Source organism: Artibeus jamaicensis, unplaced genomic scaffold (genome assembly GCF_021234435.1).
Source record: "Artibeus jamaicensis isolate MK-2021 breed Jamaican fruit bat unplaced genomic scaffold, CSHL_Jam_final contig_885, whole genome shotgun sequence".
NCBI lineage: Eukaryota > Metazoa > Chordata > Mammalia > Chiroptera > Phyllostomidae > Artibeus > Artibeus jamaicensis.
The window spans coordinates 149,300-161,868 of NW_026522001.1; the positions used below are offsets into that span (position 1 = coordinate 149,300).

General features: G+C 39.7%; 1 protein-coding gene across 1 annotated transcript; it reads left to right on the plus strand.

Annotated features, from left to right (window-relative positions):
- Positions 1-1,130: 1,130 nt before the first annotated feature.
- LOC119047427 (olfactory receptor 4F3/4F16/4F29-like) lies at positions 1,131-2,069 on the plus strand. Its single transcript, XM_037142866.2, has one exon. It carries the CDS (start codon positions 1,131-1,133, stop codon positions 2,067-2,069), a length of 939 nt encoding a protein of 312 aa, XP_036998761.2.
- Positions 2,070-12,569: the final 10,500 nt, after the last annotated feature.

Sequence of the window (12,569 nt, forward strand, 5' to 3'; positions counted from 1 at the left end):
AAAATTTTCTTGAACATAAAGTATCTGAATGTCTATCAAAGTAAACAGGGTAATAGGAAATTTTAGAATGGGTGACCATGCTGGCAGCACTCAGTACTTTAATGGGTAGAGGGATGGCAGTGGACATAAAAGATGTCAGCAAAGGTAGGCTGAGATACTGATGAATTAAAATGTAATATTTCAAGTATTTTAAGTGTTGATCCTTAATACCTTCATGTACATGGACTGAAAAGTAGTGTATGCAGAGCAACTTTACATTTTTAGTGGCTATGTTTGGCATGTGTTTAGCTAAATTTTGCTGAAATCTTCCAAATATGTATTTATTAGGCCTGGAGAAAATCTTGTATATCACTAGGAGGCAGATTCCTCATGAAGTCTTTGCAGAGGGTTGAGGCCCGTTTATGGTTTTGTAGTTATGAAAAGTCATGTGGGAATTAGAGACACCCAGGTTAGAATTAGATATGATAAAGTGTCAAAGAAAATAGTGCTGGTGTGATTTTTTTTTAAATTAGAGTTCACATTGCTTCTCGGCCTTTTGGCTAACATCAAGTGTAAAATTAGAGTCTACATAATTTTCTTGTTCTACTCTGTTTTGGGACTCTCCTATTTTGTATACACCAGTTTCTTTGTTCAATCTCAGGCATCAGCCTGTTCTAGTTTGGTCTAGACTCATGTAAAGAACTTTTCACTCCAGGTGACAAAGCCCATCAGTTAATCACATCACTACTTTCTGTAGTTGTCAGAGCAAAATGAAGAAAGGAAAAAAAATATGAGAATGTATATAAAAGCAAGATAGAATCTGTTGAAAATGAGGAATAATAGTCAATATTAGAAGTGATTTCAACAGGTTATGAATATCAGGTACGCTCATGAAGTTGAAAACTGAAAATTGCAGTGAGAGTTTTGGTGATAGGTTTAAAATATGCTTAAAATATGTTACCATTCATATGTTGCAATATTCTGTTGATTTTGTTTTGTTTTTGTATCTTGAGGGAACTGTATAAGTGTATACTTTTTATTTTTAATGATAACATTGAAATTCTTTGATTTCTTGTCATCTCTGTAATCACAATTTCTTCTTCATTTTCTTAGTTCTCATAATTGCAGCCACAGCCCAGCTGGGTGGATCAATGGATGGAGGGAATCACTCAGTTGTGTTTGAGTTTGTGTTTCTGGGACTCACCAACTCATGGGAGATCCAGCTTGTCCTCCTGGTATTTTCCTCTGTGCTCTATGTGGCAAGCATGATGGGAAACATGCTCATTGTGTTTTCTGTGACCATTGATGCTCACTTACACTCCCCCATGTACTTTTTCTTAGCCAACCTTTCCGTCATTGACTTAGGAGGTTGCTCTGTTGCTTCACCAAAGATGATTTATGACCTTTACAGGAAGCATAAAGTTATCTCTTTCGGAGGCTGCATTGCTCAGATCTTCTTCATCCACGTCATTGGTGGGGTAGAGATGGTGCTACTCATGGCCATGGCCTTTGACAGATATGTGGCCATATGCAAGCCTCTCCACTACCTGACCATCATGAGCAGGAAAGTGTGCATTTTGTTTACAGCTGCTGCTTGGGCCCTTGGCATCACTCATTCACTGTTCCAACTAGCATTTCTTGTGAATTTGCCCTTCTGTGGTCCTAATGTATTGAATAGCTTTTACTGTGACCTTCCTCGGCTCCTGAGATTAGCCTGTGCAGATACCTACAGGTTGCAGTTCATGGTCACTGCCAACAGTGGGTTTATCTGTGTTGGTTCCTTCTTAATACTCCTCATCTCCTACATTTTCATCCTGTTTACTGTTTGGAAACATTCCTCAACTGGTTCATCCAAGGCTCTCTCCACTTTGTCAGCTCACATCACTGTGGTCCTTTTGTTCTTTGGCCCAACCTTGTTTGTCTATACATGGCCACACCCAGATTCACAGATGGACAAGTTTCTTGCACTCTCTGATGCTGTGCTCACTCCTTTTTTAAATCCAGTCATCTACACGTTTAGGAATAAAGAGATGAAGGCAGCAATGAAGAGAGTGTGGAAGAACTTAGTTATTTACAGAAAGATCTCTTAGGTGATGAGGTTAAGGCCTTTTCACAAATAATGGTGTAGCCTTTCATTTCTCTTTGATATTTTTGACTCAGGAAGTTTGAGCTATCACATATTGATTTGTTTGTTTTCAAATCTTTAACATAATCTCTAAGTAATAAATGTATTTATTCTAGAGGAAGAGTGAATCATGAAAACAGTATGTCTATTTATGTAAATCCCACTAAAATTTTTTTCAGATATGTTATGTAGTTTTCAGTGAACATACCTTACATGTCTTTTTTGAGATTTATCCTTAAGTATTTATATTTTTATACTGTTTTACATAGTATAGTTTGTTTATGTTATCATTATTTATGTCTAGTATACATAAATATAATTGAATGTTTGTTTATTGACATTATTATATCATGAAGCCTTGTTAAACTTCTTAGTTCTATTACTTTTTTTATAGATTAAGCAAGATTTTCTTCCTAGGTGATCATGTTGTCACTGAATTAAAGATGTTTTATTCTAGTGTGGATTATTTTATTTATTTTTGTTGTTCCACTGCAATTGGTAGATCAAATGTTATGGTGCTGAATGGAAGTGGTTAGAGTGAACACCCTTGACTTATGCTTATTCTTATGATAAAAGCTTTCAATGTTTAATCATTAAATATACAGGTTTTTCCATAGGTCTCCTTTATCAAGGTGAATAAGTTCATATATATTCAGTTTTTTGAATTAAAAAATATATTCTCTTCTTCCACCAAGATGGAGGCATAGGTGGAAACACTTTGCTTCCTCGCACAACAAAATCTAAAAACAATAAAGTTTTAATAACGATAAATGCAACCAAACCACAGAAAATAAAAAAATACTGAGTCCGAAAATAATGAACCACTCAGCTAAACCAGTGAGAGGGTCAAGGCCAGCAGCGGAGCGGGTCAGGCAAAAAGATCCCCGACCCGGGTGGCATGCAAGCAGCTGAGGGCACAGATCCCAAGTGCGGGGCTGACCCAGGGAAGGCGTGGCATGCCTGGCTGTCTTTGGTCGCACATTTGTGTGCAGATAAACCAGTGAAGAGACAAGCATTGAGACAGACCACCCAGGCCTGGGCACATGGCGGTGGGCTTGCACATTTGCACTCAGATAAACAGGCAGGGAAGAGCAGTGAGGTGGACTGGGAGAGTGAAGAGGACCACCATTGCTGCCTCTCTGCCCTGCCCCCACATACAGCTTCACAAACCAGTGACCTGGGTAGCACCGCCCTGATGAACACCTAAGGCTCCACTCCTCATACCCAACAGGCATGAACAGATCAAAACATGGCTCAAGAACAACTCAGAGCCCCAGAGCTGATAAATCTAACTGATCAAGAAATTGCCAACCTATCAGAGGCACAATTCAAAACACTGGTGATCAGGATGCTCACAGAACTGGTTGATTTTAGCCAGAAATTAGAGGAACATATGAAGGCTAAACTAATTGAAATGAAGGGTAATGCACAGGAAACTAATAGTGATGGAAAGGAAACTGGGATTCAAATCAAGGGAGCAGGCCAGAAGGAAGGAAAAAATGACCAAACAGAAAAGGATGAAGAAACAAGAATTCAAAGAAATGAAGAGAGGCTTACGAACCTCCAGGACATCTTTAAACATTACGACATCTGAATTATAGGGGTACCAGAAGGGGAAGAAGAACAGCCACCAGTGGAAAACTTATTTGAACAAATAATAAAGGAGAACGTCCCCATTCTGGCAAAGGAAATAGACTTCCAGGAAATCCAGGAGCTCAGAGAGTCCCAAAGAAGTTGGACCCAAGAAGGAACACACCAAGTCACATCATAATTATACTAGCCAAAATTAAAATGAAGGAGAGAATCCTAGAAGCAGCAAGAGCTAAGGGGACAGTCACCTACAAAGGAGTCCCCATCAGACTGTCAGCTGATTTCTCAAAAGAGACCTTACAGGCAAGAAGGGGCTGGAACGAGGTATTCCAAGTCATGAAAACCAAAGACCTACAACCAAGATTGCTCTATCCAGCAAAGCTTTCATTTAGAATGGAAGGACAGATAAAGTGCTTCTCAGATAAGACCAAATTCAAGGAGTTCATCATCACCAAGCCCTTATTATATGAAATGTTAAAGGGACTTACCTAAGAAAAAGAAGATAAAAAAGATGAACAGCGAAAGAACAACAATCTCAGTTATTAACAACCACACCTAAAACGAAAGCAAACTAAGAGGACAGCTAGATCAGGAGCAGAACCATAGAAATGAAGATCAAATGGAGGGTTAGCAACAGGGGAGTGGGAGAAGGAGAAGGGGGGAGAAGGTACAGAAAATAAGTAGCATAGACGGTAGATAGAAAATGGATAGGGGGAGGATAGGAATAGTAGTGGAAATGTGGAATCTAAAGAACTTGAGACACATGTTCATGAACTAAAGGGGGGGAATGGTAGGAGAGGGGTGTACAGGGTGGAGGGGAGTGAAGGGGAGCAAACAGAGCCAATGTAATGGCATAATCAATAAAATAAAAAATATATTAAAATATTTCTTGATTATGCTATTATAGCTGTCCCTGTTTTTCTCCTTTGCCCCACTCCACCCAGTAACCCCATTCCCTTCAACAATTGTTTCTCTTAGTTCATGTCCATGGATCATGCATGTAAGATCTTTGTCTTCTTCAATTCCTGTGCTGTTCTCATCCTCCTTTTTATTTTGCATCTATCAATTTGTGCTTTTTAATCCCTGCACTTTTGCCCCATTATTTCTTTTCACCCTCCCAACAAATAACCCTCTAAATGATCTCCATATCTATGATTCTTTTCACTTCTGCTTGTTTGCTTAGTTTGTTGTTTGGATTCCATTATTGAGATTTGTGAATTTATTGCCTTTTTAATGTTCATCATTTTGATCATCTTCTTTTTCTTATAAAATTCCCTTTAGTATTTCATATAGAAATGTCTTGATGATGATGAACTCCTTCAGTTTTACCTTGTCTGGGAAGCACTTCATCTGTCTTTCAATTCTAAATGATAGCTTTGTTGGATAGAGTAATCTAGTTTGTAGGTCCTTGCTTTTCATCAGTTTGAATAATTCTTGCCAGTTGCTAGCCTGCAAAGTTTACTTTATAATTATTAATAATTGTAGGTAGGTAAGTATCTGCTGTTTTCTTGCTGCTTTTAAGATTCTTTCTTCATGTTTAACCTTTGGCATTTTAATCATCATGTGTGTTGGTGTGGTCCTGTTTGGGTCCATTTTGTTTGGGACTCTCTAAGCTTCCTGGATTTGTATGTCTATTTCCTTCATCAAATTAGGAATTTTTCATTCATTATTTTTTGAAATAAGAGTTTAATTTTTTGGTCTTCCTTTTTTCCTTGTAGCACCCATATGATTTGGATGTTGGTATGTTTAACAATGTCCCAGTGGCTCCTTAGCCTGTCCTTAATTTTGAGTTCTTTTTTCTTCTTACTTTTCTGATTGAATGCTTTTTTCTTCCTGTGTTCCAAAATCATTGATTTGAATCTCAGCTTCATCCCCTCCACTGTTGGAGGTTCTCTGTAGGCTTTTCCTTATTTCACTTAACATAACCTCTTCTCTGCCTGGTTCCTTTTAAGCTGTTGCAGTACCAAATGAGTTCCCGGAACATCCTGATAACCAGTGTTTGAACTGTACAACTGATAGTTTGCTTATTTTCATTTTGTTTAATTCTCTTTGGGGGGTTTTGTTCTGTTGTTTAATTTGGCCATATTTGTATCCTAATTTTGGCAGCCTCGCTGTTTTTTTTTCTGGTATGGTGTATGTCTGCTTTGACTCCCTTAGTGGCATGATCTATTGTAGAAAAGTGTATCTGTAAAATGTGTGGGTAGACCCTTAGGTAATCACCAGATCAGCAGAACTGGTGTCACCACTGTGTTGCTCTGTGTGAGGGAGGGCTCACAGAGATTACAGTGCAACTGCCTGGCTTGTGGAGTTCTACTTAGGAGAAAGCTGTCTCCTGGCACTTGCCCCATTGCTTGTCTGTTTGCTTTCTCCCCATATGCCACTGGTGCCATTCCAGCTGTTTCCTGTTGCTGAATCCCAGAGTGGTGTGTCTGAGTGAGACCTAAGTTCATTGCAAGCCCTTTAAGAAGAGTCTCTTGAGAACACCACAGTTTCTTTCAGTACCTTAATGTTCACAGGTTTTTACAAACAAAATTTTGGGGGCGTTATCTTCCTGGTGCGAGAATCCTTGACTGGGTGGTTTGATTTGGGCCTGGGATCCCTCAATCGCTAAGTTGCCTTTCTGATTTTTTTCCACCACACGTGGATGTGGGCCTGCCCATTGCACATTACCTCACCTCTCTGCACCACTCCACATCTCCTCACATCTCTGTGCCTCTCCACTGCTCTGAGCCTCTCTGTGCCACTCTAACATCTCCATGTCTTTACCCCTCCTACCCATCTAGATGAATGTGGTTTCTTTAAATCTTTGGTTGTCATACTTCCATACAGCTTGATTTTGTGAAACTCTGGGTGATATTTGTTTTATAGTTTAGGTGTCATTTTTTTCTCTAGTTGTGCAAAAATGTGAAGTATGCTTACCTTTGCCTCCATCTTTACCAGAAATCCTGTTGAATGTTTTTAAAATCAGGAATGAATGTTGGATTTTTTTAAATGCCATCTTGGGTTTACTTTTAGGACAATGCTGGTGTTTTTTATTTTTATTTTATTTTAATTTTTTTATTGATTATGCTGTTACAGTTGTTCTATTCCTCCTTTCATTCCCCTCCACCCTACCCCCCATCCCCACCATTACCCCCCTTTAGTTTATGACCATGTGTCTCAAGTCCTTTAGATTCTATATTTCCCATGCTATTCTTGCCCCCCCTTCTATTTTCTATCTTACTGTCTATGCTACTTATTTTCTGTACCTTCTCCCCCCTTCTCCTCCCACTCCCCTGTTGCTAACCCTCCTTGAGATCTTCATTTCTATGTTTCCACTTCTGCTCTAGCTGTCCTTTTAGTTTGCTTTCGTTTTAGGTGTGGTTGTTAATAACTGTGAGTTTGTTGTTCTTTCACTGTTCATGTTTCTTTAACTTCTTTTTTCTTCGATAAGTCCCTTTAACATTTCATATAATAAGGACTTGGTGATGATGAACTCCTTGAATTTGATCTTATCTGAGAAGCACTTTATCTGTCCTTCCATTCTAAATGAAAGCTTTGCTGGATAGAGCAATCTTGGTTGTAGGTCTTTGGATTTCATGACTTGGAATACCTCTTTCCAGCCCCTTCTTGCCTGTAAGGTCTCTTTTGAGAAATCAGCTGACAGTCTGATGGGGACTCCTTTGTAGGTGACTGTCCCCTTAGCTCTTGCTGCTTCTAGGATTCTCTCCTTCATTTTAATTTTGGCTAATGTAATTATGATGTGCCTTGGTGTGTTCCTTGTTGGGTCCAACTTCTTTGGTACTCTCTGAGCTTCCTAGATTTCCTGGAAGTCTATTTTCTTTGCCAGATTGGGGACATTCTTCTTTATTATTTGTTCAAATAAGTTTTCCACTGGTGGCTGTGCCTTTCCCCCTTCTGGTACCCCTATAATTCAGATGTTGGAGCGTTTAAAGATGTCCTGGAGGTTCCTAAGACTCTCCTCATTTCTTTGAATTCTTGCTTCTTGACTCTTTTCTGTTTGGCCATTATTTGCTTTCTTCTGGTCCACTCCATTGATTTGAGTTCCAGTTTCCTTTTCATTGCTGTTGGTTTCCTGTGCAATTCCATTCATTTCAATTAGTTTAGCCTTCATATGTTCGTCTAATTTGTGGCTAAAATCAACCAGTTCTGTGAGGCTCCTGATCACCAGTGTTTTAAACTGTGCGTCTGAGAGTTTTGCTATTTCTTCATAGCTTAGATCTATGGGCTCTGGGGCTTTGAGTCTTCTTGCGACATTTTTGGTCTGTTCTGGCCCTTTAAGTGTGAGAAGCGGCGCCTCGGACTCCCAGGTCGCTGGGTTGTGACGCTGTATGTGGGGGCGTGGTCAGAGTGGGGAAATGGTGACCCCCTCTGCTGTTTCTCACAGCTGGGTGAGGATCAGCGCTTTAGGTGGTTCACCTGGGCGGGGCCACTCAGAGTCGCTGGGTTATTACGCTGTATGTGGAAGTGGTGTCAGAGCGGGGAAATGGCGGCGCCCTCCACTGCCGCTTGCCGCGGGGACCCTCCGGCCCCGGTCCAACCACCCACTCCCTCGCCTGTCTGCCTCTGCACAAATGCGCGACCATAGTCAACACGCAGCACTGCTCCCCTGCTGTCTCCCCCGAGGTCGCTGGCCTGGTGGCTTGCTCGGTCGCTCACTAGGTCCAACCCTGCGCCTGGATTCCACGTCTGAATTCCGCGCCTGAGTCCATCTGACCGAGTCCTCCTGTGCAACCCCGCTTCACCAGCCGCTGGTTTCGCCCCTTACCGGTCAGGCTGAAGAATTTGTTGTTAATGGACTTCCAAAAAGTTCAATTTTCCGTGTTCTGACTATGTTTTCTGTTGCTAATATTTAGTTGTCTCTAAACTTGGTTGTGTGAGAAGGCACGGCACATCCACCTATGCCTCTATCTTGGCGGAAATCAATGCTGGTGTTTTTTAAAAATTAAATATATCAGAGCAACATTGGCTAATGAGATTATATAATTTGTACACTGTATTGTGTGTTAACCACACCAAGTCAAGTCTCTGTCCATCACCAGTTATCTCTCCTATGTCCTCCCCTCACTCTCCTCTCTCTTCCTTTGGCAATCACCATACTACTGTCTGTGTCCACAGGTGTTTACCTCTTTTTTTCTTTTGTGCTCAGTACCTGCATCCACATAGAGACCTTTCCTGCCCCTGACTGCTGTCATCCTGCTCTCTATTTTTGAGTCTGTCTCTTTCTTGCTTCTTCATTTTGTTCACTAAAATCTACCTATGAATGAAGTCATATGGTACTTCTCTCTCAGGCTTGCTTATTTCACTTAGCATGATGTTTTCCAGGTCCATCCATACTGTTGCAAAATGTAAGATTTCCATCTTTTTTCATGGCTGAGAATACATTTCTAATATATAATCTGTATATTGCATTGTATGCTCTCCATCCAAAGTCAAATCATCTTCCATCACCATACATTTGACTGCCTTTACCTTTACTACCTTCCCATCATCTTTTTCTATGAGTATATTTTGTTTGCTTTTCTTATTTATTCATTTGTTGCTTTCAGTTTTAAAATGTATCTTTTCTTTTGAAATTTACTTTAAAAGGAGTTTTATAGAATTAGTGTGATTTCTTTTTAAATATTATGTAAAATTTTCCTATGTTGGGTGCATATATATTTGCAATGTTTATATCTTCTTGTTTGATCCTCCCCTTGAGTATTATGAAGTGACCTTCTGGGTCTTTTAATGGCCTTTCTTTTTGAGGTCTATTTGGTCTGATATGAGTATTTCTATCGCAGCTTTTTTTCCCTTTCTGTTTGCTTGGAAAATTTGTTTTCAGCCCTTTACTTTTAGTCTGTGTAGGTCTTTTGTCCTGAGGTGGGTCTCTTGGAAGCAGCATATGTGTGGGTCATTCTTTCTTATTCATTCAGCTATTCTATGTCTTTTGATTGGAGCATTTAATCCATTTACATTTGATGTTATTATTGATAAGTACTTATTCATTGCTATTTTTGTATCTGTGTTCCTCCCACCTCTCTCTTTTCTTTTCTTTCCTTACAGCAGTCACTTTAGCATCTTTTGCAGAGCTGGTTTGGTGGAGGTGTATTCTTTTAGACTTCTTTGGTCTAGGAAACTCCTTATTTGGCTTTCTATTGAGATTGAGAGCCCTGCTGGGTAAAGTAGTCTTAGTTGCTGGTCTCTGGTTCTCATTACTTGGAATATTTCTTACCATCCTCTTCTTGCTTGTAGCGTTTCCATTGTGAAGTCAGCAGCTAGACTTATTGGGGTTCCCTTGTATGTTACTTCCTGCTTCTCCCTTGATGCTTTTAAGGTTCTCTCTTTGTCTTGCAGTTTTGCCATTTTAATGATGATGCATCTTGAAGTGGGCCTCTTTGGGTTCCTCTTGATTGGGACTCTCTGTGTTTCCTAAATTTATGTGACTTTTTCTCTCATCAAATTAGAAAAGCTTTCTATTGTTACTTATTCATATAGGTTTGCTATCCCTTGCTCTTCTTCTTCTGCTATTCCTATTATTTAGGTATTATTATATTTCATATTATCTTGCATTTCTCTTAGTCCCTCTTCATTCTTTCTGAGCCCTTTTTTTCTTGCTCTTTCTGGGTGTTTTTTTTTTCTACTTTGTCTTCCTGCTCACTGATCCAATCTTCTGCTTCATCAATCCTGATTTTGATTCTTTTCATTGTGTTCTTCAGTTCAGAAATTGTATTCTTCATTTTTTATTGTCCCTTGCTGTTAGTTTCTATTTTCTTTTTCATGTTGATATAGTTTTCATTGAATCATTGTAGTTCCTATGTAGTTTCTGGTAGCTCATTGTGAGCTCTTTGAACTTTCTGATAACCAATGCTTTGAATTCAACATCTGATAGCTGACTTACCTGTATTTCATCTAGAATTTTTTTTGAGACTTTCTCCTTTTCTTTCATTTGGGGATTGTTTCTTTGTCTTCTCATTGTTTGTGAGACTCTTCTTGTTAGCTTCAGCATCTTAAAGTGATTTCTTCTGGCTTCCTGGTTTTATGGTGTGAACTTCTGTGGTGTAATACCTGTGAGATTCAGTGATGTAGTCTCCTTTTCTCCCAAGCTCACTGGATTTGGGCTGTCCTTTAAGTTGGCTCTGTGTTTGTCTTTTGGTTTTGATAGTTTGGGGTTTTTTTCTTTTGTGGGTCCTTCACCCCAGCTGGTTAACTGATGGTCCCTCTGTCCACCACATGGTGTAATTTGCTGTGCTGGTGAGGGCAGGTTGTGTTGAAGCTATTTGTTCCATGTGTACAAAGTTTTGAAGATTCTCTTTTAGTCTTGTTTAACTGTTTGTACTGGGTAGTTTCTCCTCTATTTAGTTGTATTTCCAGATAGGTCTTGCATTGAGGTTTGTGTGGTTTCCACTCCCTTCTTTACCTTCTTCTTTTTTTATTTATTAGTGGGTCCTTTGTTTTGGGGTTTCCTATTCTAGTGGGTGGAAATTCCTATTCCTATTCTGGTGTTCACTACTTCCATCTACTCCTTTTTTGTGATCAGTTGGAGGGGAATGCAAAATGGTTTATGACAGCAGGAGAGTATTCTATGATATTTACAGTAGCAGCCAGCAGAGAAGAGATAGGAGATCCTCTGGCCATGTATAGTGTTAACTGTGATCTTCAAAAGAACTAGCCCCTTTTTAAGAAAGGATGGAAAGAAGATAAGACTCTTGTTGTAAACCAAAGGATTGTGAGTTGGATCTAGAAAGCACGGAGGTTGTGGGAGGTCAGATTCTGAGGTAAGGTGAGAGTAAAGGAGAGTGAATAGGTGTAGTGTGTGAGATAATAGAGTTAACCTCTACAGTAATAGAGTTCATGAAACTGTGAAATGGGCTAAGATCTGGGAGGGGTGTTGTGAAGTATTTCCAATTGTATGGAACAGCTATTATTTACAATAATATTGGAGCAACAATCATATAAAAGAATCTATGTGATCTGGATAACATGAATAGAGGGTATAGAACTTTGAGTAGTGTGCTAAAGGAACACAAGTGAAATGAAGGATAGTAAATTAGCAATATAATGTGAAGGGAGAACAGGGGAAACCTGTCAAATGATACAATATATCCAGCCAAGGCAAAGAAGACTATATAGAAAGAAGAGGTATACAAAGAGACTATTAAAATAAAAGATGTTAGAATAATGAAAAAAACAATAATACAAATTTGCAGTAACTTGTACTTTCTCTGGTATAGGATAGTTAAATTTGTCTCTCTGTCTCTACTGTTGGGATGCCCCCTCTTTGGGTTCAATTCTGGTCTTTTCACAGTTCCAGGTTTTTTGTCTCACTTGTGAGTAAAAAAAAAAAAAAGCAGGAGAAGGGATAAAGAAGAGATAAGTTTGGAAATAAAGGAAGAAGAAATAAAACAAGAAAGACAGAAAGAGAAGTAAAACGTTTTGTAAGATAAAAGAATAATAAAATTAGAAAAATAAAAGATTACTTTAAAAAAACAACAACAAAAAAACCCCCAAACACCTCTTGTTGGTTTCAAACTGGCCAAACCAGTTTTTCTGGTCTCATTGAGTACAGGCTGAGGGGCGAATGGTGTGGTCCTTCTTCCTACCCAAAGTGTATTCAGCCTGTCTTGGGAGCACTCTTCCAAGAGCTAGTGTGACTCCTCTCCCTAGCACCCCATGTAGGGGATCCAGGTCTTCTTTAGAGTGCTCTTTCCCCAGGGGTCAATGCTGTGGGCTAGGGTGTGGGTGGGTGCACACATGCGAGTGGGGGCACGCACCTGGCCATGCTGCAGGGGTCCCATGGGTTTGGGCAGCAACCCTTCCAGTGCTATATAGAAATGCAGGGCCTTTGGCCTGGCTGGGTGAGTAGTAGGCCAAGTGGCTGTCGCAGGAGAGTCCC